The sequence below is a fragment of the Dermacentor silvarum genome, chromosome 11 (assembly GCF_013339745.2).
Source record: "Dermacentor silvarum isolate Dsil-2018 chromosome 11, BIME_Dsil_1.4, whole genome shotgun sequence".
NCBI lineage: Eukaryota > Metazoa > Arthropoda > Arachnida > Ixodida > Ixodidae > Dermacentor > Dermacentor silvarum.
Window position 1 is genome coordinate 48,321,204 of NC_051164.1, and position 27,174 is coordinate 48,348,377.

The following is a 27,174-nucleotide window of genomic DNA, read 5'->3' on the forward strand; positions in this document are numbered from 1 at the left end:
CAGCCAGATGCGGCCGTATTTCAAAATAAAGGAAGCGCTGTCTGAGGCAGGGCAAACATAAATGGCCGCTTGATGAAATAATGCGGTAAAATGAAATCTGTTCAAACAAACCTTCATGCCAGGACGGAAATGGTACGAGAACAGCATCACGGGTGGGCCGCGGATCAGACCAGCACTCATGTAGTACGGCCGGCAGAAGACTATCGTCTTTCGACGACATTTGCAGCGAAGCACGCAGATACGCGGCAAATTTTTTTAGGTAGTTGTTGACTCTTAAATTACAGTATGAAAACGAAATTCCTTAAGAGCGTCACAAATAATTATTACACCACCTTTTATACGATCCGCTCAATATACGCGCGTAAGTAAAACGCAATATCTGCAGCGTTTATAGCAGTAAAACTCGATCGCTGGGTGCTGAATACATGAAAGGACGCACTGCTAAGGAAATTCAATTGAATAAAACGTGCTGGTTGGCTACTAGTTAGTACATGATTTTAACTTGTAATTGTCTGAACAATAACACGAACATGAAGCGCAGGACAGACTATTCATTTCTTCTACAGTAGGCCCTTTCGTGTGTTCAGTGTACTGTGACCAAGCTTCGGTATTTGACGCCTGCCCGATCCCTTCTTGCCCGTGTAAAATTTTCCGCGATTCTTACGCTTGAATCGTGTACCAGCTAACGTAGCAGTGTTTTTTACTGTTTATCTCATGTTCATGATTGTCTCTTTGGCCTGGCCCAAATACCTGGCCCTTGCGCCATTAAACACCATACATCATCATCATGATTGTCATCGACCGTCCTCATGCGCTCAATGCACGCAGCCCTTCCGCAAAACGACACGGCGCCGATTGTCGGCCCGCTACATCCGTTCTACGAGACCGGATTCTACGAGTTTGTCAGCATGGTGGCCCAGGGGATGCTCTACATCGCGCTACTTGCTCTAGTTGACTCTCAAGTGATTTACAGCCTCCGCTGGTGAGCATTGGTTGTTTTACACGCAATTCATTTTATAGACTCACTATAGCGCTTCGATGGTAAAATGCAGGAGTCACTATAGCCCCAACTGTTTCACGTGGGGGGCTCAATTTATCCACAAGTGAGAGGAAACGTAGAAGTGAGAGGTAGTTGCCGCAGAACAAATTGTAGTGCAAGCTGTCTGAAGTGCCTTTACAGTTGAGTCATTGCGCCCTCGGACGACGGACGCTTAACGTGCCGTATTTAATGGGAAAAAAGTTACGTTACCGAACACGGCTGTCACCGTGGACACCCGTCTGTGGCAGGATGTTGGGTCCCAATGAACCTTTGTATATGTTTATACGCATCCTGCCTTACATATGACGACCACGTATCTTTGTGACATCACTATAATTTGAACCGGCCTGGAGAGCCTAGTTCGATTGGTTGTGACCATCGCCCTATACCGCGGAATATACTGAGCCCTTTATTGACGAGTGTCGCCTACAGGCAACATACCAGAAAATTTTCTCCTTGCTGAGTTTCGGTATTGAATACGAAGTTTCTGGCTAAATGTCATCGGCCAGCACTAACCTACAGGCGTAATTTGTTGGTTTAAAGGAGGAACACAGTAGGACGAAGAAGTTTGTCCCGTGACTTGCTTTAAAAAAAAAATCACGGTCAGAGCAGACAGACTGATGCAAGGCCTTTGGCTGCAGTAGTGACAAAAACGCGACGTAATGAGAATGAAATGTACGCCTATGGTTCACATATGACGAGAACTGTCTGTCCAAATTAAAAAGGAAGCCACAGATGGTTCGGGGTGAAGCCAACATCCAATTTTCTGCTTGTTGTCGCCCCCCCCCCCCCCCCCACCCTCACCCCCCTTATTGGTGATAGCGTTCCCGCAAAACATTTTTATCTTTTCATTGAATCTGCTCATTCTCGATTTTTTTTGCACATGTAGATATTTATGCTTCTCGCCATTCAATGGGTAGAACCGGGGGACCGTCTGTACGAACAACCGATGTGTATGAAGTGCTGCAGAAACAAAACGCCTACATTTCCCATTACGAACTGACAGCGCAACAATTTCTATGGCATCTGTTACATCGGCAGACTGTTACATCAGATTATAAATTGTTTGTCACTGCCTAAACTGAAAGTCAACACGCACCTGGAGCGCACAAATTGTAGTGCAAGCTATCTGAAGTGCCTTTACAGTCGAGTCATTGCGTCACCGCGATCTAAGTGACGTTTATGCTAGGAATAAAGCAAACGGCTCAAATGATTACCTGTACACTTTGAGGCAGTATTAAAGGGACCAATTCCATGTGTTTAAACAGCGATTCCTCCAAACACTTAAGCCAGTCCCTCACTCGCTGCAACTTTAAATAGTTCTCATGTTGAACCCCACTCGTGTAGGACAGGAACACGAAGACGTATGCAAGGTACGCATTCTCGGATGGTCACTTTCGGAAATATCACTTTCAGCGCTCGCCCATTCGCTGGCGGAGCTAAACCCGTTGCACTGACTATAGGCTGATTGAGCAAAGCCGCTCGAATCCAACGCTTCGTGTACTAAGTCACGAGAGAGGGATAGCATTACTGAATGTGATCGCCCGAAAATAGGTCCCCAGATCTCACGCACTGCGGGAATCAATGATATGCGAAGTATTTTGAAGGTGGTTATCTATTAAAGTTTGGTTCTTGAAAGCGTAATCAAATATACCAGCGTGTTTGTGTAAGGCGAGCAATTGTGTGTGTGACGGCAGTGTACCAAGAAGACGATAGACGAATGACCTTGTTTCCTGGCTAGAAAAAAAAGAAAGAACAGTGTTGCAATTTTGTCTCTTACGACCTCAGTCGATTTAGGAAGCGGCAGAGTGTCGCAGTACGTCTACCTAGCGCCAGCTTCTACGAGAAAATTATGGGAATGTGGCTCGATATGCCTAAAGGCAGCCCAAAGAGCGTTTCAAAGCATTAGCTCCACCTTTATAATCGGGAAGAACGGGAGCAATTAAGTGGCACGCACTTGGGCAACCTTGTTGAGAAGCGACGCTAGCGGATGACAGACAGTCCTAATGTTTTCACTCTTTATTCGCGTGTTTCATTCCTATGCGCATGGTCTCGTGGAAAGCGGCGCGCGCTCGCTCGCTCTCGTCCACGTGTTCCCATGCGTGCCACGTGACTTACGCCCCTACCAATCGTTTCGAAGAGTTAGTCGACGTTGGTCGGATGGAAGTATGCGTACAATCGTGCTCTGATGGTTAGACCATGGGCTGGTGGTTATGGGAAACTTGCGAACTAGTCTCCCGGAATTTAGTGACCATGGCTGCTGGGTGCTGCTGCTGTCTTGGCGAGTAGTTCGCAAACAGGAAATAACTCGTATAATAAACCAGTTTATATGTAAAAATCTTACAGAGAAACCTCAACCAACAAAGCATTTATGTCATGGTTCGAAAGGAGAAGCACGGGAAAGTAGTGGAAGAAAAAGATGATGCCAGAATAAAGGAAGTTACAAAAAGTACGGAAAAGGTTGATGGTAAGAGTAAGAACGCAGGAGAGGTTCGAAGGAAGAAATACAGAAGAGAAAAGAGATGAGAGAAAAATATAGAACTGGCCAAGGGAGAGCAAGGCACCGCAACTATGAAGGAAGACGAAGCGAAAAAAAAAAAAAAAAAACGCACGAGGAGCTACGTGGCCAACGGGAGGCAGGGCCCGTAGCTACATATACAGCCGTTGTAGAACTACTACTGCAAACAAATTTGCTCATGACCGACTCTGTTCCCTAAGAAATTCCGCAAGGACAACAAACAGTACTCAGATATGGTCACGTTGTAATGACAGTCAACAATAGAACCACCAATAGAACGCTAGTTAAGGTTTTAACTCTTTGTTGGGCGAACTTCTGCCCTGGAAAGCAGAAAGCCCGCAAAGCACGATGATGGCGGTTAGCACAGTCGTCGATAGTCGAAATTTGATCTACGGTCGAGTCCGTTGGCTAACTTATACGTGACTTATCGTATATTACAGTGTATTCAGATGTGCTGACGTGTGTTCCAGGATGTACACATTGTTGTTCGCGTCGCCAACGCAATCTGCTGGCTTGGGTGGGGACCGACAAATGCAATCAGCATGTATCTGCCGCTTCCCCGATTTACACACGCAGCCATGTTGAATTCTTGAGGTTTAAGGCTCCAGCGCGCCAACCGTCTCAGTGTACCTTCGTCAGTGAAGTTCGTCAGCCAACAAAGGGAGTGATAGTCACTGACGACATTGGAAGAGCGGTCGCGCAGATATCGGTGAAATTTCATAACTGCCCATACCATAACCGCCCATACGGTCGTCCATACCGCGGCGAGACGCTCATTTTACCTTGGTGGTACATTTCTCGTCCGCACGCGACAAATAAATATAGGTACATACATGCACACAGACGTACGGGTGCCTACTGAGCATTTGAATATCCCTGTGTCGTACAAGACGCTAAATAAATGTTCTAAATGTGTGCGCATGCCGAACCAAGAAGGTTGGTTTGTGATGATGCAAAAGCTTATTTGTAGCGTTCTGTTCGGAGTTCAGCAATATGGGTTGGCAATCTCGAACTTGCTTTACAGAATTGGCGCAGTCATACTTTTACCTTGATTGTACTTTCTTAATTATAATCGGTTTCCTCGCGGAAAGAAATATCTAAATATGAGAGAGTTGTACGGAACGTTTCGATATGCAACTGACACATCTGTGATGGAACCTCGAAACCGCGTCGCGTACAATTATAGGTACGCGGCTCGCCGCCTTCAGGGCAGTGATCAGCCAGATGAGTTGTCCGAAGAGCGCGGACCTCGGCTCGTTGCCATTTCCATGGACACCGAAGTCGAGCGGGAGGTGAGCCAGGTGAACCAGGTGTGCTGCACGAGAACATTCAGCGACGCCGTCATGGTTGTCCGTAGCCTGCAGAAGACTGTCGGCTTCATCAACCCGGTGAGATATCCACTCTGAAGTGTTAAGACCTCGGCCGAATTTGAAGGGCATATTCAGAACTTTCGCTTGGCAAGAATTTAAAGCTTTTCTAGTGTGTATTTTGCACACCAGGCGAACAGGAGCAATTATAGCGGGCAGGGAGCAGTCGAAGAGTGGCGTAGCGAGTGTGAGACATTTCTAACACTACAGGTTTCGTGCATTCGGAGAGCATGTTTGATGGTCCTAGATGACGGGGAATGCATCGTGTCACCAAAACACACCGGAATGCCCCTGCGTGTCGCCTGGGAAACGGTAGCTTGCCATTCGCGTCTATCACTCTTCTTACTCGCTCAAATCGGCACGTCGACGCATTCCATGCTGTTGCCGGAGCATAGATTTTACGGCATGGACTCTGCAGTCCCAGCTCACCTGGCTATCTCTAATTTGAGGAAATAGACTGGCTGCCGTGATCTTCGGCTTAAGTGATAGCTCATCCGGCCCGGTCGTAAATTTTTTTGCTATACACTGGAAGTGACGAGGTGCCGTCTAGACGGCGTTTTACCGTATTTTCGAAATCGGTTTTTCCATTAACGCATACAGGCGAAATAGAAACGTCGCTTTGCCATGCGGCTTGGGGAAGTAATTCACTGCCATCACGGACACTCTTCTCCTTTGCCTCGACTGGCGTTCGCAAGCGAAACTCCTTCCCGCCTTCTCTCATGCCGTAGCGAAGAGACCGCGTCACGTTTACGTAGAGAGCCGCGCCTTCTTTTTTTCCCCCTCTTCCGTTCCTGCTAGCGCGGCGCAATTCTATTTTAGCGGTGGTACTCAAAGCTACCTAGATAGCACAAGGCCTGCACACTCTGATTTATGGCGTCATGCTAACAGGGCCGACTGCCGTAGAATCTAATGGGAATGCTATTGAGTAAGCCGCGGTGATGTTGACGTCACCACTTTCGTCACGCCGGGCTTCGGAATGGAAATTTTGGCCCTAGTGACATGACGTCCTAAAGCAGAGTGCACAGGCGTTATGATGTACTACGGTGTGCCCCAGCTAAGGTCAGCCAAGGTGTCCAAAGAAAAAAAAAAAGCACGGCCATTCTGGAGTCCGCTACGTGGCCCATGTGCGGACACGGGGCTGCAGGAAATTGCACTTTTTTTTGTAAATTCAAGCTCGAGTTTTGTTGTTTACAACCTGCAAGCAAGGCTAGTAAGTTGCTGCCGTGTTGCCCGCGCGACTGACTCATCAGCATGTCGTCCATTACGACAGCAACGCCTAACAGGCCCTCTAGTACTTGATGCGTCATCCTCTGAAACATTTCCAGAGTGGAAGCGATGCCGAAAGACATTCGCAGCAATCTGTATTGCTCATAAGGCGTGCTCATTGGGCACAAGCGGGAGCTCGGCTCGTGTATCCTTATCTGCCAGAATCCTGACGATGCATCCAGGGTAGAAAAGAATTTTACTCCAAGCAGCCGCGGAAATAATATCCTCTATAGGGTCTGCATATGATCAAGCTCTCTCAGAAGTGCCGTGTTCAAGTCTGATGCGTCGAGACATATGCGTACTTTTTTTCTTTTCTTACTACTACTACATCCATATGGCTTGACCAGGAAGTCTGTTAATTCTGTTACCTTAGCAAACACTCGATCATGCTCCATCTTGTCCAGCTCGGCTTTGACGTGTTCTTGAAGGGCGATGACGGTTCGTCTTGCTGGTTTGGTGGTGCATCGAGCTTCAGGTGTGATCAGTTCAATGTAGTAGGGGACGTATTTGATTTCCTCTGAACCGTGGAAAACATCTTCAAACTGTTTTATTAGTTCGTCAGGTTGTGAGGCGACCGCGGTGTTTATGCGGCAACTAGCCCTATGCGTCCATCAACTTTGCCACTTAGTGTAACAAGAACAGCTTGTTTCACGACAAAGAAGACCGCGGTTATAGATTGCGCTGAACTAGCAGTCTGAAGCTCAATCTTATATGCATTTTCCTTATGTCGGAAAAACGACCGCAACGTAGAGCAGCAATCTTGTGCTGGCTGTGTAGTTATATTTCCGAGCATAGCTTTAGGCAATGACAAAACAGTTGGCTCCAGTGTCGGTCTTGCACCGAATACCGGCGCCTGCGATGTCGACAGTCACCGACCAGGGGCCATGGTCATAAATTTCATCGATTTGCAGCATTTGAAGAAAATAACCCTCGTCCTCTGCCATTTCGACCTGTCGTATCTTAAGATACAGCGCAAAACATCCCGTGGAGGTCCTGGAAAGATCCGAATGCCCTAGCTTTTTACGGGACGTACTGAGGACGTCCACAGAACCATGCGCACGATGAATTTTAAACACGTCTACTGCTGGACTTATCACGAACCTAACTTATATCCGAGCAACGTCCTCAGCAGGATATTCTCAAGACGTTTCTTCCAGGTGTTTATTTGGGAGCTTCATGGTTGCCCTAATGAAGTTGAGCATTATTCTTATTAATATTACGTTATTATTATTCGTCGTGGTTTCCAAAGCCCACCTTCCACCGACGGCTCTCTTGAAGTAACAAAAGCAGATCTCAAAGGCTATGCTATTGTGAGTGCACAGGGGGTGCTGCACCTGCGGTTTAATACCGAACTGTTTTTTCATGGTGGCAAGATTCAAACACGTAAAATTTCGGAGATTTGCGAGCTCATGAAAGCGCACCAATATCAAAATGGAGCCCTACAATGTAGTTTCTCATATCCATGCAAGCTTCGTCATGCATATAATTACCCCCAATTTGTGAATAATGAATTGCCCTCTAATTACAGTGTCAAAAAGTAGTGCCTCGAAACACGTCCTGACATCATCCTAAAGTGGTCCTCCAATTATGTACCTGGTATGTTCTCAGTATCTACTTGGGAGGGAGAAATGGACTTGATCAGGAGCCCTTTAGTATTATTGCAGGACATCCTTAGGATGTACGAATGTGCTGATGCCGACATCCCAGATAGTTACTGTTACCTTTGCGTTGTCTGGGCTGCGTCCTTGGCCCCTCGGTTTCACTCGTGGTCAACGACGCACGCGCGCGAAGCAATTTCGGCCGCCGCACTTCTTACAGCGTTTGCCTTGAGCAGGGCACTTCGCTTTTCCGTGTTCCATGAAACCGCAGTTTGCGCAAATACTAAGACTGCTTTTCGACGTCACATCACGTATGCTGGCTTCATCTACCTTGCTCGCTGCCGCCTCCAGGATTTCGCGAAAACGGTGCTTTCCTTGGTTTCTAGCTGAGTACATTTCAACCGTTTTGTCATACGAAGGACTTTCAGACACAAGTTTCTGCTGCAAGTCTTTGTCTCCGATTCCTAGGATTATTCGACTGCGCAGAAGTCTCTCCTCTAGTGCTTCAAATTCGCACTGGCCAGGGAGAATATTCTCTAAGGTCGATCAGCCACCTGTTCAAAGCGTCGCGCTGGTTCCTGACGCCAGAACTAAACTCGTTGATTGTCGAATTAGTTCGTGGTTTGTAGTGCGCGTCGAACTTTTCAATGAGCTTATCGACGCTCTGCTTCTCGGCCTCATCCTGAAAGCTGAAGATATGGAACGCCCTCCTTTGTTCCTCACCAACTATCGCCATAGAAAACAGAATAACCTCACTTTTCCAGGTGCTTCACTCATGGAAAGCATCACGCGTAGTGTCCGGTGGCTTTGGCGGTAGAAGAAGCGTCGATGCCATACTTCTATGCTCTGTAGGCTCTACTGGGGTGGTGCTCGACCGAGGGTACGGGGGTGCAACCGAGGCGAACGCGTGGCTAGCGAAATGCATCGCCCGCCACTTCCGACGCCGTCTTACAGGGGCGTGATGAGGAGAACGAAATACGTTTATTATCAGACAAAGCCCTGATTAGGTGTTGTGACGGAAACTAGCGCCACCACCTGAAAGACCAGATGGACTCCCAGGGGGCGCACCGAGCTAACGAGCCGGCACTCGGCGCGGGGAGTTGTGCAGGAGCAAGCCGCCATGTTGGCTGTCTGTACCGTAGACAATAAACGCCATTATTCTCATCTTAACAACTGGCGACGAGGATGGGAACAAGGGCTGGCACAAAACATGGCATGCGCAGTGGGGGCCCTAAGGGCGTGCGTGAACACGACGATGCGCACAGTTACAATGCTGATGTGCTCTCGCCGATCCCGACAAGGTACAGAGCGCTTGTAAAGACGGTAACGAAGTGGGAGGGACATAACCGAGTGCTTGTGCTGTGTCCTCCTCCTGTCCCGCCTTCCGCCCCCGCCTTCCGCCCCCCCCCCCCCCCTTCTCGGGCAGAGGCTTTTATTTTCATTCATTTATGACTCCCAATAAAAAATGCCCCCCCCCCCCCCTTTTATTCAAGCCCAACATACCTGTCACATTCTTTTAGGTATTGTCACGTAAAATCCACTCCGCTCCGCCTTGACAGTCACGTGACTCGTTTTTGACTCCGCCATGGCGACAGGAGAAACTCGTGGACGCGGTGAGCCTTCTCCTGAAAAAACGCGAATGCGTCGGCATCGTTGGCATCAACGGTTGCGGCAAGACCACGCTGCTGGAGACCCTGGTCGGGGTTCGGGTGCCGACGTACGGCAACGCGTACACGTCCGCGCTGTCGCTGGTCACCGACATCCGCGGCTGGCAGCGGGGCATCGGCTACGCGGCCGACCGCGTCTCCAAGGACAGCATGCCGGCGCTCACCGTGGGCGAGCTGCTGGACACCATGGCCAGGCTGCGGGGCGTCGCCCAGAGGCGCCAGGCGGTGACCAGCATACTGGCGCTCACCGGAAGGCTCCGCGAGGACCAGATGGTCAACCAGTACAGGTGAGGGGTGATGCCGGAACTTATAGCCTCCGAGGTTGCCGTGTCCTGTGGAACTGTATATACGTATAGCAGTCACTGTAAATTCTAGGTAAATTTGACGCTGCACTTGTTCAAACCCGAATAAGATCGCGGACCGTGGATGCATTTGCTACGATTTTAGCACGTGTTTGTTAGAAAGCACACTGCCTACTGTTGACGTCCGGTTATGTTTCCCACTGGCTTTATCTTTAGCGTTTACAACTAAATCGGGCAGTTTTGAGAAAGCAGAAAAAAAAAAAACAATAATTTGAGATAACTGTGTTGTAAGGCGTGGATTCTATTTGGTGCGCAACAGTTACAGTAATAATTAGTGTTTTTTAATGTTCTGTAAAAATGTTTCAATGCGCTAAGAACAGCCGCATAGCAGCTTATAGGCACTATTTTACAGAATATTAGTGATTGACAAATTGCGACTACTTTCTTAGGAAGATGGCCGAAGTTTGAAAGCAAAAATTCTGTGCACTGGTCCCTCATTCCACGCTGCTTTAACTTCCAAGCTTTTGGGACACAAGGGTGGACCCGGTTTCAAGGGAGTGGGGGGCTCATTAAAGGGACAGACAACCGCTGAGAACACTGAATCTAGATAAACCCCGCTGATGGAAAGATTGCCTATCGTACTGATTAAAACGAGCCTTGTTTTTTTTTCATTATACATGAATTTATATTTTTAATTCTTCACTAAAAGTCGCGAAAAATGACCTTTGGCGCCCCACAGCGGCAAGAAACACGAAGATGCATAAGAGGTCTACCACGTGACCTTCTATTAGTGTACGCGTTTCCTGGTCTGTTTATTAGTATTGGAATATAGTATACTTTTTTCTGTTATAAGCTTTTTTTTTCCAACTTACAATGTGCAGATCGGCCTTCGTTTGTAGCGAGTAGAAAAGTTGCGCTGCCTTCGCCTTCGTTTTCCATGAGTTGGCTTGGTTCGTCTGTCGACAGAAAGGCGACGATAGGGGCCACTGGCTAGCCAGCGAAGGCGTAGGTGTGTAGTTGGGGGAAAAACGCGGTACAAATATAATAAAGGTCTGTACGCCAACGCAAACTTATTGTACCAACTTTTTATTTTCAAAAGTGTTTGAAAAGGTCAAAATGCAGTTGGTTAACAACAGTTACACTCACTCCTGTGAAAGCAGAACGTCGCGTGGCTTTCACAATTTGCGAGGCGGGCTATCGGCATCGCTATCGCTTCTCAGCGTTGCTGGAGGAGGGACTCTTATTTTTTTAGAGACTGCTTAGATGGAAAAATTCTGCTTACAAAATATCCACGTGCTTTTTGAAGCAACCCTTGCAGGTATAAACTTTGCCGAGGGTGAGCTTTTCGTTGCGCCATAAAACACTTGGTCCCTAAAAATCGGTGGTCAGTCCCTTTAAAAGAAATATGGAAAGGCGGAGAGGGGCTCACTACACGCTAGAATTTGTCAGCGCACAAACTTTACTGTGCAATATACAGTAGATTCTCTTTAAGTGGAACACTAAGGGATCAGGGATCTAATTCCCGTTTGTCAGTAATTTGATTTATGGAGAGATTGAGCCCAAGGATACACAAGACGCTGGTTTGAAAAAGAAAAGGCAGATGTTGTATTGGCCAAGAGCACATCTCAGTACAAAGCTTTTTGTTTTTTCGAAGTTTCGACGTTTGTGCAGCAGCCACTAACAACAGCGACCAGCACTAAACGTGTTTACAAAAAACAAAAAATATATATATAGACATTTAGCCGAAATAGCAGTTTCAGTGAAGCAAACTCTGTCCATGTCCAGGAATTTCGGACACTGATTTTTCGAAAATCTCGCAACTTCACCGTAATAACCAGCGTAACTCAATCGGGAACACACGCACACGCCCACGCGCACACACACGCGCGCGCGCAAACACACACACACACATCAATCACACAATCAGAAGATTGACCGAGTTTCAACAAGTTCCAATTAGCAACAGCGAGGGGTTACTGTCTTGTTCTCACTTGCGCATTTACGGCACTTAACTTCGCTAGCGCTGCTTTGTACGCTGCCATAACGCAGCTACTAAGCGCAAACTGAAAGTGTCCTAAATATGCCTAAGTGTCTTATGTCTTCTAAATGTGCCTAAGTGATCTTATGAAATGTACTTTTTGAAAGTGCTGCCCATTGAGTTACGCTGCTGTATTGCAGCAAAGTTCGACAGATTGTCGAAGGGACAATTTCCGAAATTCCTGGGGGTGAAAGTCATCGATAACTCTGATCTTCGCCTTCAGCGTGAGTGCATTGTGCGAGCGCTTCTGTGCTTGCATCGGAAACGCTAAGAAAACTCGCAGCTCACCGACATTGCCATCACAAAGAATCCACAGCCCAGTCACAACCAGGATAGGGTCCCACTCACCACGGCACCAGCAAAAGCCGTCTTTGCAAGAATGGGGAGAACCGTCGAGAAAACCTGGAAAGCAGGAAAGGAGCAAACACTAATGCGTGTCGTGATGTCGCTGAAATCGGTCGCTCAGAGAGGTGAAGGCTTCGGAGGGCGCAAGCAGGGTAGTGGAAGAGGGAACATAGCAGCAAGAAATTGGTACAAAAATAGAAGACAAAGGACGTATATCAGTGTCCGCGGCGACGACCACTCGAGAAGAATGAATGTGGCTTCGTCAGAATGCGGGGTCACACATCGGCGACAACTCAAGTTCGGAACACACACAGTCAACAACGGCATGGTTAGTACCAAGAAAGTCCCAACCCAAAATAACGCCGTGGGAACACGGTGAAAAAAACGACAAATTCGACTACGTACAAAATGTCCTGAATGACAAGGCGAGCTGTGCATGCCACTGAAGGTTGAATGTGGTGCGCGGTTGCGGTACGCAGGGAGACGTCGGAAAGCGGAATCGTTCTTTTTTTCACTTTCGGCACAGTTCTCCACTAAGAACAGACACAGCGGCTCCAGTGTCGACAAGTGCTTGCACAGAAACACGTTCGATATTCACGGTTATTTCGTTCGCAGGTAGAAATCGAGGCCTTGAAGTTGTCGACGCGAGCGCAGTTCTTGCCTCCGGAACTGCGATGGCTAGTTTTCCGCTTGGACTGGTGGGGAGTGACGAACCATAGGGGAAAGTGAACGGCGACGTGGTGAGGGCGACCGACGTGTGTTGTAGCCACGTCGATTCGGCGAGGTGTCCATCGTTGTGTGGGAGGAGATCGAGTGTGGTGCGTGAGAACGAAAGTAGCCTTGACTTTCTTCGCCCGCTCTAGTACGGAAGTCACAACGACAACATAAACGTGCGACATGGCCAGGTAGACAACAGAAGTAGCAAATACGCCTGCAGTCCGGGGTGCGCCAAGGATTAGTGGACGGCGGTGCGGGACGTCGAAAAGGTGTTGGGTTCGGGAGGACAGGCGCACGCGCAGCGTAGAAGGCATTTGCTGGTCGAACAGGATCCGTGCAGAGTGGCATTGTTGATGACTGGCGGCGTGCGACTTCAGCATAGGTCAGAGGAGCGGAAACAGGCGGATGCTGGTAGGTGGTTGGCAGCGCCTCAGAAATTTGCTCCTGTATCGCTTGTCGTAGCATCGGAGCAAGCGCTTGCGCGGAGTCCGGGACGCAGGGAACAAGGGACAATTATCGTGCCACATCTCGAACAAACTGCTGTTTCTGCTGCATTAACATTGTGGTGTCAGTAGAAACGGCGCCTACAGTTAATGGTGACATGTTGGCTGTTTCAGAGCTCGGGAGTCGTGTAGAAATGCGCTGTTTCCGCAACTCGTCGTAGATCTGTCAGTATGCTGGATCACGTCTGTGACAGTTTGTGGATTTTCGGCAATGTGCATTTGGAAGGCGTCGTCCTCGATCCCCTTCATTATGTGTCTGATTTTATCAGCTTCGGGCATAGCAGAGTTGATGCGACGGCAGAGGTCTACAATATCCTCTATGTAGGACGAAGTTCTCGCCGGATTGCTGGGTGCGACCGCGTAAGCGCTGTTCAACGCGTAGCTTTCGAACTAGCGGGTCGGCCGAAGACTTCCGCGAAGCTCGTTTTAAAGGATGACCAGTTGGAAATATCAGCTTCGTGGTTGGTTAAACACAGCTGTGCGAAACCCACCAGATAAAAGTTGACGTTGCTGAGTTTGTCGCCGTCATCCCACTTACTGTGGGCGCTTACCCGCTCATAGAATTTTTACTTCCGTATATCACGAGCTCGAAAGAAGGATCTGGTTACATTTAACAAAGTGCCTCTTATGCATTGCCTTAGTGCAAAACCAATCAACAATAAGGCGAGAACCATATATACTCACCGTGGTGTCTGTGCCAGGTCACGTCTTATATATAGGGCAAAAAAGCGATTATTATTCAATGACAAAAAGAGCTCTTGAAATTGAGTCACTTCATAAAATAACGTTTCCCTCTCTCCTCTGCCGAGGCTTTTCGCGAGGGGGAAACGTGCGTGTGGCGCCTTAATTTGTTTCTGCCAGATATGCAGGAACAGATCAACGTGAAAAACGGATCGTGCGTGTGTGGGAGGTTGGGGGGAGGCGAAGGCAATTTGCGTGTCCACTCCGAAAACACTTTCGCAGTGGCCGATGAACAAAAGTGCCCACTAAATTCTGGACTCTCACTCTGTCCACAATGGCTTGTGGGCGCTGTGGTGCAATATCCTGCCTCCCCGCCACCTGGCATCCAATCATGATGTACCCTGCACGGGGGGGGATCGAATGACCCGAGTGAGCTGCCCTGTTAGTCGCTATATAACAGATTCTGTAAATGTAACAAATTCTTTAATAGTTTCCTTACGTTTACTCTTTATTTTTTGCCGCACTCCTCCCTTTCTGCCCAGTCGTGGCGAGCTCAAGATGCTGTTGATCGCGTGCGCGGCCGTGGGCGTCCCTCCCGCGATGATGGTGGACGAGCCGTACTCTGACGTAGAACCGCTGTACCGCAACGAGATAATCCGCATGCTGCAGCTCCTCAAGGACAGCCGGGCCATCTCGTTCGTCCTGACCTCACACCGGCAAGTATTTTTTTGACGTGCTCTGCACAATCTTCACTGAGCTATTAGACAGTTTTAGTTTAGCGTTAGCGTAATAGCGGGGTTACGGGAAATAGCGTTACCGTTCCGCAAACGAACTTTGCAGAGAGTTTTAGTATAGCGTGATAGCGTAGTTTACGTGCGGGACGCTATTCCATTACGCTTTGAATTTCGCATACATAGGGCACCTAAGATATGTTTGTGTGCGTCCGGAAAGTGCGAGAGGCAGCGCAATGGAAGCCAGGAGCGCGTTGTATTTTTACTTGCCATGTCCGCCGATCTGCAGCGAAACAGACAAGCAGTACAAGCTGTCTACCATAGCCTCCGAAATCCTCCAATCTCAGAGGCCATATGCCGTCGTCGCCTATCTCCCGACTTTAGCGACAGATGGCGCTCGCATCTCAGAAAAAATTTCTCTCGTTAGGCTTAGGCGCGTTCGAAACGAGAAGCGATCTCGAAAGCTCCTCAAGATTAGCCATAACACTCTCTCGGCGAAGCGGCATGAGACTAAGCAAAAGCCGTTTACGCAGTCATTTGCTACGAACGAAGTGAATTCTACAAAAACAACGCCAAATTCAGTTCGAAGCGGGCGACCGCGACCGCCGCCATGTTTTACGTACACTACGTACACCACGCTAACACGGTAACGTTAACTCTGAGAAATAGCGTGCGCACGGTAAACGGTATGGGTCGGTTAGCGTTCTGCGCATGCGCACTTCGATCCCGCTATTCCGGTACGCCCGCTATTCCGGTAACCACGCTAAACTAAAACTGTCTATTATGGGGGAAATCACCGTATACTTGTTCGATTCCGACCACCGGCTGAGAACTTTCTCTGCAGAAAAGTAGACCTTCAACAGCCGGGAGAAAGGAGCCATTTCTCGGTAGACTTTTTTTTTTTTTTTTTTTGCAATTTCAAGCAAGCTCGCACCATAATTAGCGAAGACTTGCCTCCGACGCTGAAGTCTCGTTCAATATAACATCTTTCAAACCACGTCTAAATCAAAATTAGGTTGCACCACGAGGCCCCTGGAAGGGTGCCAGAATTTCGAGAGCTAAGTAACAATTCCGCGCTGAAAAAAGAAGCACATTCTGATTGCGTAGACTAACTTGTAGCGAATCCTTCTTTAACTGAAAACCTATACGAAGGGAAAGCAATAGAAAGCAGTCTTCTTGTCGTTGCGAGTTAGAGGATCGAACATGACGTTCGAAAAGTTTAATTGCTTCGCATCATACACGGAGCTATACCATTGGGTGGGCGTTTTAGACGTAGTCGAAGACGGTGGGTTGGCAACATTGGCATGTCGATAGTTCGTCTCATAGGACCATTTTATTATGTATGCTCACCTGTAGAATCTCCACCTTGTCGCAGTTTCGCCCGAAAGGCGAAGCATCAATGGCGATAGCAAATGAGTAGAGAGCTATATACGGAGTAGGGATGGTAGTTTTATCGGCTGCATAAACTATGACACATTCGCTTACTAACTTAATTAACAAGCACGATGACGTCAGACAACCACTGTCAAAACGCTGGCGTGAGCGGCGAAAGCACTGCGCATGCAAAGGTAAGAGCCGTGTGGAGATCGCTTTCAAGGTACGGTGCTCGCGACAGCCCGCAGCGGCGCAAAGTACAAGTGCGCAGTTGGCAGAGTAGAAGCCGCACCCGCTCCCTTCCGCGCTGCCTTCCCGCTTTCGTCCTTTCGCGTGGGAGATTGAGTTGCCAGTTGCCCTTGCGCCCGGTCGCAAGATACGCATTGAGTACCGCGGCACAGCGTCGCCCCCCCTCCCTCCCATCCCCCCACGGCCTTTCGCGCGATGGCAGACGTCGCGTTTGCTCTCCGGCGTGCGTTCGCTCTCCGTGAAAGCGCGGGTCCCTCGCGCGCTTTCACTCGCACATAGGGCGCGCAGGGACAATTTTATCGCCCTTGGACTTTATACGGAACCTCACGGCGACGCCGACGGCAGAAATCCGCTTGGAGTGTCCATATAATTGCTCTCTCAATAAAACAAAAATGGGTTGTATTGCACGCGGCAGACACTGCCAAATTCTGACAGGGAGCTTACACACTGACGTTGAAAAGAAAAAGTGTACGATCACTGCATTCTACCGGTATCGAGATATGCGCCGTCAATGTTGCGGTAAAAATGCGCCCTTGTTCCACTTACTTTTCATGAAAATGCTATTTTATGAATTGAAGAATAAAAGTAACTTGAATGCCAATGGATTTCGTCAGACACTATTAATATCTCGAAACTGGCGTAGTCATGAGATATCTTTCCAAGTAGATACGCCTTGCGAACTCACGAGGTATAATTCGTAGATTGAAATACGTGTTGTAGAGCAATTAATTACAGTTATTTATTTATTTATTTATTTATTTATTTATTTATTTATTTATTTATTTATTTATTTATTTATTTATTTATTTATTTATTTAAAAATACTGCGGACAAGTGCAAGCAGGGTGAGCAGAATACACAAGATTATTTACACAAGAGACCAGGATGAAACAAGTTTGTGACATGTTTTTCACACAATTTCTTTGCTCATAAGGTAGACGTTTAAAAAATTTAAACAATTTGGTTATAGCACAACACTAATACACGACGAAACATAAATAATTACGCAAATTGTATACATGTCACGGCCGCTGGGGAAATGCTTCAGTTAGTTCATGCCAGTCAGCTATTGTGTATGGAAACAAAGTGTACCGAAAAGTGTCAGTCTTTGCGAAAATTGGTGCTAAAGAATGAGAGTAGTGGTGTCGAGCGGGTCTGCTTATCATGGGGATACGTATGCTTCGGTGTCTAAGGCTAGCCTATGATTAATTAAGCTTGAAAGAAACTCTAGTCGACTTTTGTTACTTCGAATTTGCGATAGTTCAATGCCATTTGCGGTTGTAATGCAGTGGGGGAGTCAATATATAGTCCTAAATTTGCTGTAAATAAATCGGACTCATCTTCTTTGAATTATTTCCAGCTTCTTAATAGTAATTTTTGTGTGAGGGTCCCAAACTATGCAAGCATACTCAAGTTTTGGCCTAATTAAGGAAAAGTAACAGAGTAAGAGAGGTGCTAACATATGGGGCAGAAACTTGGAGGTTAACAAAGAAGCTCGAGAAAAGTTAAAGACCGCACAAAGAGCGATGGGACGAAAAATCTTAGGACTAACGTTAAGAGACAGGAAGAGAGCGGTGTGGATCAGAGAACAAACGGGGATAGCCGATATTCTAGTCGACATTAAGCGGAAGAAATGGAGCTGGGAAGGCCATGTAATGCGTAGGAGGGATAACCGATGGACCATTAGGGTTACAGAATGGATACCAAGAGAAGGGAAGTGCAGTCGAGGTCGGCAGAAAACCAGATGGGGTGATGAAGTTAGGAAATTGGCAGGCGCAAGTTGGAATACGCTAGCGCAAGACAGGGGTAATTGGAGATCGCAGGGAGAGGCCTTCGTCCTGCAGTGGACAAATACATAGGCCGATGATGATGATGAAGAGAGTTTAACACTAGGCGGGGTAGTTTTGAGTTTGTGGCGTAGAAGGCATAGTTTACGGAAAGCGGCAGAGCAGATGTTATTTATGGTCAAGTTCCATGATAAGTTACTCGTTATTGTTAGACCAAAGTACTTATAGCAGGCTACTTTCAGTAAAGGTGCTGCAGCCAAATTATAAGTGTAGTCTAGGGGGACTTTTTTGCGTGATATGGGGACATACACATTTAGTTGCATTAAGAAGCATTCCCTATTGCTCACACCATTTTAACACATTGCCTAAGCTAGAGTTAAGGTCACATTGGTCACTAAGGCAGGTAACTTCTCTGAACAAAATACAATCGTCAGCAAATAGACGAATTCGTACTGGGGTGTTAACCACATTGACACTATCATTTATGTATAGCAAAAACAGTAGGCGGCCGAGTACGCTCCCCTACGGAACGCCAGAAGTACCGGAACACAGCCAGAGTGTTTTTCTCCTACCTGAACGTATTGGTTACGGTTTTTCAGGTAAGCTGAAATCCAGAAAATAATAATTCTGGTACGCCAAATAACCGAAGCTTTATAATTAGTTTATTGTGGGGAACTGTATCGAATGCTTTACTATATTCTAGGAATATTGCATCAATTTGACTGTTAGTATCAAGACAAGCTGCAAAGGTGTGAACTACACTAACCAATTGTGTTGCAGTAGAAAATCCTTTTCGAAATCCATGTTGGATGATTTGTTAAAACTGGCTGTTCTTCCAAGAATTCGTTCAATTTGTGAGCTATTATGTGTTGGATAAGTTACAACACGATGTTAATTAGTCCAATTATGTTAAATGTTCAGTTAGGCATCTTGATTCATCGTAGAAGTAATGGACGCCTCATCGTGTATTTAGATCAAGCGTTAGAATTTCGCTATGTGCCACTGTCACACACCCCGTGAACGAGGCGCCAACGCCGGACCAAATTCCAAAGCCGACTTATTAGCTTCCGAAAAAAAAACCCACGAAAGCAAGGACAATTAGTAAGGGGCCCTCTGGTGCGCCAGCGAACGCCGGTTGTGGTCCCAAGACCGAGTCAGAACCCAGAGTTGTCAAAACACAACAAAATATATTCTTCAAACAAGGCAGTTACAAACATACGTGCACACTTCGGCTAGACATATCACAATACAATCGGATGAGCATTATCAAAACACTGGAAAATAATTAGCGACAAGCACTAAGAGTCCAGCACGTAAAGTACTGAATGAATAGGTCCAATCGTATTCACCCGTGCTGGTCTTGAGCCGGACGATCTCGGCGTAGCTCGAGGCAACTCTCGAAGAAGGAACTTCTTTTGGAAATGCAGACGCTCGATGAACTCGTCCGTTAGCTTGCCGGGGAATCCCCTTCTTCCGCAGACGGTCAGTCTTCACGTCACATCTCTTCACCGGCGCGGTCTGGATCCTCTGATTCCCGCACGGCGCTTTTATAGCTTGCGCTGGGGGTTCTGGAACCTTCGGTCGGAGTTGTCATCCCGTAGCGTGAACAAAGCTTGGGAATTTTCTAGTCAATTCTCGGGCATCTTCTACCGCGGCCGTCGGAGCGTCGTCGAGGAGGGGGGTGACTCATCCGTTGGCGCGCGCGCTTGGGGTTCTCCTTCTCTCTCTCTCAACTTACGCACAGATAGCCCAGCCGGCGCGCCATCCATGGCGAGACTGAGCGACCAATGAAGTGCCGGCGAAGCAGCCGTTAAACCTTCGCCTAGTCACGTGGTACCGCAGCGGCGACGCTCTGAGCGAGCGCAGCTGCGACGCCTCTCCGCAGCGGATCACGTGGCGTGACGTCACACCTGCCACACTTGCGCTCCGGTGGCTCAAGGTCATTGCGACGCGATGAATGACCTTGCGAGACATGGCGTAGTAGAGATCTCGCTCTAAAACAACTGGTACCTGACGTGCGTGCGCGAGACGTGAGAAACTTCTCTACGTTGCGCGCACGTGCATTTCGATCACGCAAGACCTTCACGTACGAACCTTGCCTGACTTTTCGCCAAAAAACACCTTTTTAGAACCCGAAGTTCCTAAACTAGCATAACCGAACTTTTCGGCAGAAAACAGCTTTTTACACCCCAAAATACCTAGATTCACCTAATATAACCTAACCGAACTTCTCGCCCAAAACACCCTTGTTACACAACTTCTTGCCAAAAAAAAAACACCTTTTTTACACCCCAGAAAACCTAACGAAGCACTCCTACAGCGCGTGGAGCCATATTTCTATTGTCGCCGCTTCCTAATTCCGCGCTCTGTCTTACGCGCGTGCGCAGCATGTCCCACTTCGAGCTGCTCTGCGACCGCGTGGCCATCATGGACTCGGGCACGATTCAGGCGATGGGCGACGGGCTGCAGATGGATCAGAAGTACGGGCGCTGCTACAGCGTCACCATCAAGCTGCCGGCCGCGAAGCGCAACAGCGTCACCCTGATCAACCGCATCTACTTTGCGATGATGGAGTTTCACCAGTGCACCTACATGTACAACTACAAGGTGCTTTTTTCTCTTCCCTATTCTTTCCGCCTTTCATTTCCCCTTCCCTCAGTGCAGGGTAGCAAACCAGAATCTTTTCGGGCTAACCTCCCTGCCTTTCCCACCACGTTTCTCTCTCTCTCTCTACAAGGTGCCCTATCGAACGTAGCTTTGTATCAGTCTACGACGTTTTACGAGTCGCCCAACTTTTTTCAGCTCTTGCAGAGCGCCCGTCTTTACTAAAGTAACCGACCTGCAAGGAATTGTACGGCTGATCTTGTGATAGCGAGGATTTCTTTAGATGAAAGTAGATTTTTCTTATTTCCAGCAGGGGTTGCAGGAAAACAATGTGCGGAATTGTCGCAGATTTGTACGGAGAGTTCTTGCCAACAAAAAGGCGGTTCGACGTGACACGTTACTGTGTACAAAACAGTATTTGTTTATGCAAGTCACGCCAGTCGTTGATGGGAGGTTAATAGTTTGGTCTCGATCAGTGCTGCTAATAGGAGTTCTTTCCAGCTTTAGAATGATGCTTATCAGTACCTCTAACATGTGCTTCCAACCAGTTTTCATTCGTCGCACAGCGAAGCATATCTGGCAGCTGTAATATCCCGAAATTATAAACGGATGGACCAGAAATGGAATTAGGAGCTGCACACGGCTTCCAGGCCTTCCAAAGCAGTGAGTGGTTTTTGGTGGTAGCTGTTAGTGGACACCATGAGGGGCAGCAAGCAAGGTAGTCAAAAACTACCATTTCGTGAGGGCTTTTTTTTTCTTAGTGTGAGCCTTCCTTTATATTTTTATTAACTAGGCTGCAAAATAATCACGTAATGCACCCTGTTAGCACTTTTCACATCATCTTTTGGGATAATGGAATCATACGACGCTGCATCACGGCATAAGTATACGGAAGTGTGTTCGTATAAAAGGGCTACAGGAGGAGGTCCCAAAGTAAGACTGTCCGGGGGACCTTTCATGTCGGCGGGATTGTTCGATTAGAAGACAGGTGAGTCTAAATGTAGTCGGCGTGCAAGTTGTTAAAACGGCACAAGAGAAACGAGCATTATGAACAAAAATATACAGCGGACAAAATTGGCAGTCACTTTAGCATACGCCAAAAGGGGTGAAGGGGAAAGCCTGCGCGCTTGAGAGGCGTTAATTAAATTACTTGACATTCTCATTCGAATGCGTTGTTAATTCTTATTACTTGCTTTTTCCGAACAAAAGTCGCGGGTTCGAATGCATTAATTGGCGCTGCCTTAATTACCCTCGCCCTAATTAATACCAAAGGTAGTGGGTTCGATATAGTGCCTTAATTAACTACGCCTTAGAGCCACAGGTCGTGAGTTCGAGGGTTCGAGTCCATCACCTAACTCCACCTTAATTAACACGATGACGACGGTGACCCGCACACCATCCAAATTGTTGAGTGAGCGTTTGCGTATAGGTAAGACACGACGCCGGGTTGGCGTAGTAAGAACTTACTGCACCAATTCGGCATCGTGTGCCATTTCGCGTCGACGACACGGCTCAACGGCATTGAAGGTCGACTGAACGAGGAGACATATAAGGCTTTCGCCTTAATATATTCGGATATTTCGGCCAGAGATACACACGTATCGAGAAGAGTAACACAAAGGCGATCGAGGGATTACAAATATTTTATTGCGTTCCATTGGTCTGTGCCGTAGAAGCTGACCTGCCGTCGACCTTTCGCGCAGGGCACGATGCTGTTTGTGGTGGGCAAGCCGTACACCACCTGGGCCGAGCTCTTCGCGGCTCTCGTGGCCATGAAGGACGCGGAGAAGCTGCCCGAGTTCTCCGTGAGCGACATCACGCTCGAGCAGATCTACGTCGGCCTCTCGCGGCGCCAGATCCTCTTCTCGGGTGCACGGACGGGCGCGAAGTTAAGCGGCATGCCGTCGAGCATCGACAGCACCCCGGGACCCTGCGAGGGCACCAGGAAGGAAAAATAAAAATGGCCGATTTGTGAACGTCTTTCCTGTCTGCTCGTTCCGTCGGTGTTCCTTCATCGGCAATTCAGCGGTCTTCTATGCCTTCAAAATGGCCCTTCTTTAGGGCTACTCCTACCATCGGGATTGCCTGTTTAGCAGACACTAAATGCAACTATTATGTCATGCCGAAGGGATGGATTAGTGTTTTGTGGTCGATGTATACCACTGTTGCATGTGCACCTTCAACTGCCGTTGAGTTGAACGGCAATCTACATGGGACTTCCACGTGATAAGGACGTAGAAGCATCTGCAAATAACTGAAAAAAGCTTTCTATAGTATTTTTCTGACAATAATCTCCTGACTATAATCAATTGCTCATCTCCACGCAGCCCGGTGTCATTATCACTGTTATGACACTAGGGCCGCGATTTCGTAGCGATGCCTTTCCGGTGCTAATGCCTTTTCGCGCTTATCGCGCTGTGTCAGTGGTCAGAGCGACGGTCCGCTCGCGTTATCAACGGGATCAGCCGGCCGTGAGCGGTGGATGATAAGACTAGTATAGAATAAGTCATAAGGCATCGCTACAAAATACCGGCCTAGATCCGGCCAGTACAAACGACTAAAGTTCCTATATAAGAAAAGTGCCGCCATCTACTCTTTCCTCCGTCGTCTCCTCTCCTAAAGCGCGTGCTTTTTTCTTAATTTTTTGCTTGCGAAAGCAAGTCGACGGTGGCGGCCCTAGAAAGTCCACGTTGAAACTTTCAGGCCGGGCGCGCGCCGCCGCCAGCAACTGCGGCTGCGCAGAGGACTTTCAACATGGCTCTGAGGCGGAAAAAAAAAAATATACAAAGAAGTCAAAGCGCGCGCTATCATCGTCCAATCGGAGATACAAGAGAGAGCGAAGCGGCGTTGATCAAAGAATGGCGGTACTTTTCTTATATAGGGACTTAGTACAAACGACAGCGCTGCGGCGACTCGAACTGGTGCGGCAGGCAGTGCAAGGTGCATTGATAACGCGAGGAAAGTACTGCCGGTGGGGGCGCCATGTGCACTGACGACGTTCCGATCATCATAAGCTGTTATCGCTCCTTAGCTCCTTGTCCATCCGTGTCGGTTCCAACCACTAGGAACCGCGATCAAAGGACTCCGGCGGCCGCACGGACCGATCAAACGTACTCTGGCACGGCCGCACGGACCGTATCTTGAAAGCGATCTGCGAAGCGGTAAGAGTGTGCCGACTGCTGATAACTCCGCGCGCTGTGTTTTCGCCGCTTCGTTTACGTTGAAGCGCCAGGCGGAATGAAGGTAAAGTCGCTCGCTGCTGGGGGGCTCTACCTTGAAAGCGATCGTCTTACGCGAGGGCGGGGACGGACGAACAGTTTTCATAGACATGTTTACGCATGTTTTTGCGATGTGCACGGTATATGTGTGTGTCGAGAACGATAAGTATGTAAACAGCTTGACGGGCGCTGGAGAAGCAACTTGCGACGCCGCGATATCCACACTGGCAAGACTGGAGGCAGTCGTCTTGGCAGTTGACTTGCTTCGACTGGGATCACCCATCACAGGTGAAGTCAACTGCCGTTCTGATGTCAATTGCAGTTGGAGCTGCCGTGTAACACCGCTCAACTGCGATTGATCCAACGACCGTTCAATACAATGACAGTGCCTGTGCAGCAGGGATATTATGGTTCTGAATTTCTGTGGCGCTTACCCACAGAAAGTGATTCGTCAGAAATTGAATGGTTAAGAGAGAAGGAACAAGACGACGTCAATTAACAATGTGCAAGTTGTCGCTTACAGTGAAAAGTAGTATTTATGAAAGGTTTTCTTTTTCTTTCTTTTAATTTTGAATGACAAAATTCATTTTCGGTGCAGGTTGCGCATTTTGAGTGTAGAGACGTTCTTGATAATTTTAGTCACCCCTGGGTACCTTTCAAAAACAACGGTATTGTAGTTTGTTTATTCTATATAATATTATTTTTTGCTGTTAACGTGGCACTATCCCACACCCCGCAGACTACAAATGCGCGTTAACAGTCACTTGAGCCTTTGGACGTGCGTGTCAGCGATGTAGTTTTGATATCCTACTGCTCCGAGTCTATTGATACTCAATTTGATGGCATTTCGTGATTATTCTGCCCAAGATATCGCTTTCATTGTTGTGGTCATAATCATCGGCGGTAGTGACACCAATATATATCAGTATGCACTGCGAACCCAAGGGCCATGCTGGAGAGCATGAAGTTAACCCAATTACAAATGCTGCTTACATGTGTTACGTATAATAATAAACACAATGCCAAAAAGAAACAAAAAAGGCGGAGTGCCAATGTGAATTCGTAGGCGTGGGGAGGGCGCTAAGGTGTGGCACTCCATTATTGTAGAAACAAAACTTGAATGTATCTGTTATTTCGAAATGTGAGGTTAATGCATGGCTTTTAGGATGTCTGGGGTGCCTGGTTCTTAATGGTGACAAATATGACGCAGACTTCAAGTGGAAATTTGATTGAATAAATTGGTTCGACCCTGTACTTTATTCTTTGCACATCAAGTATCCGAGTGCTATTAGTTTTGAGTAGTTTCGCTAGGGTAGTCGGCGACGTAAAATTTAGTACAGCAGCCTGGGCTTTCGTCAACCTGCTGCGACAGCTTTTTGGCCGGGTGTCCCTCTAGTTAAGTTTGTTCTGGAAAATAAAATTATTCAATTGAGTAACAGCACTTGCCTCTGCCATGCACTCCAGGATTGCATACGGCAGGCATTACCAAATCCTGACTGGGGGCTTACCACTGTCGTTGAAAATAATGCTTAGGATGGATAACCGGTGGACCATTAGAGTTACAAAATGGACACCAAGAGAAGGGAAGCGCAGTGGAGGACGGCAGAAAACTAGGTAGGGTGATGAAGTTAGGAAATTTGCAGGCGCAAGTTGTTCAGCTAGCGCAAGACAGGGGTAATTGGAGATCGCAGGGAGAAGCCTTCGTCCTGCAGTGGACATTGACACGTGTACTTGTTTATCTTTCACGTTTTTAACCGGCTAACAAATGTTAAACGTTATCGCTCGGCGCAGGACGCACCTGCATGTATCGGAAGTTTCTCGAACGTTATGCGTGCTTCTATCCGTTGTCTGTTGTCACCGACGCTAATGTAATCTGATTGTATGAGCAACGTGTCTAGTACTTTCTGGAAGGCACGCGGGCACCAGGGGTTACTCTGGAACCTTCGATGACTCATGTATAAAAGCCGACGTGTTTCGCCGCTGATCAGATTTCGACGATCGCCGACTGTGTTCGCCGCTATCGTTGTGCTTCGAGTGTAGCTTGCTTTTGTGGGCACAGGTTCGCCCAATAAAGAATCAGTTTCGTCATACACAGTTTTACGACTGTTTTCTTCACCGTCACTACTACTTGACAATATAGTCTGATGATGATGATGATGACTTGCCTCTGCAGGACGAATGCGCTTGACAGCGAATTCCAGTTATCCCGTTCTGCGTTATCAATACCTATCTTGTCAATGCCTTTTCACTGGCTTTACTCAACCATTCAAAAACAATACATAAATGTTTTGCCACCTATACGGGTGGCATCGTCAGTACACAAATGGTCCAATAGAGCAAGTGCATCCTATTTATCTACGAAGCAGCCGTAAACATCCGGCAGGGGGCCAGGGTTAGAATTGCCGGCCGACCGATCACGGTGGATGAACCATGATTCTGCAAACTTTCTCGGTCTCTATCGCTGCTCCCGTGCCAATGTTTTCACATTATTAAAATCAAACACGTGCCCTTTTGTCAAGCAATGATTGACCAATTCCGTCTTTGCACGTGTGTCATGGGCGACCTCCGTGAGAAAATTTGTGGTATCTTGGTTTATCCGCCGAGATCCGCCGGCCTTCAATTCAAACCGTGGCCCCCTTCCGGATGTTTACGGCTGCTTCGTAAATAAATAGGATATATTCGCTCTATTGGACCATATGTGTACTGACGATGCCCCCCGTATAGGTGGTGAAACGTCTTTGTTTTGTTTTTACCTCTATGTTTTTTTTTTGCAGTGCGCTCCCGGGGCTTTTGGTTTTGATATTCCCGTGATTGAGTGTTGAAATTAGATTATTATTATTATTATTGCGATAGCAATTATATGGACACTCCAGGCGCATTTCTGCCGTCGTCGTCGCCGTGAGGTTCCGTATAAAGTCCAAGTGCGATAAAATCGTCACCGCGCGCCGTATGCTGTATGTGCGAGTGAAAGCGTGCGAGGGTGAGTCGGCAATCGCGGCTCAATCTCGTGTACGCGAGAGAGGGAAGCGGGAAAGAAGCGCGACGTCTTCCACTCGCGTGCTACGCCCTCGAGGAGGGGGGGGGGGGAGGGGGCGCGTTCTGCTCCGCGCCCCCGCCTGGGTCGCTGTATCTTGAAAGCCATTTGCGGCGGCGACAGAGTTCGCCCTGCG

At 47.9% G+C, this 27,174-nt stretch overlaps 1 protein-coding gene across 1 annotated transcript in view; it reads left to right on the forward strand.

The window, feature by feature from the left end:
* Positions 1 to 22,760, forward strand: part of LOC119433054 (retinal-specific phospholipid-transporting ATPase ABCA4-like) — a 138,081-nt gene extending 115,321 nt beyond the window's left edge. Inside the window, exon 28 of the mRNA XM_049658544.1 lies at positions 22,490 to 22,760. Within this exon, the coding sequence (XP_049514501.1) occupies positions 22,490 to 22,744 (255 nt within the window). The 3' untranslated portion in view covers positions 22,745 to 22,760. The remainder of the gene's footprint in view (positions 1 to 22,489) is intronic.
* Positions 22,761 to 27,174: the final 4,414 nt, after the last annotated feature.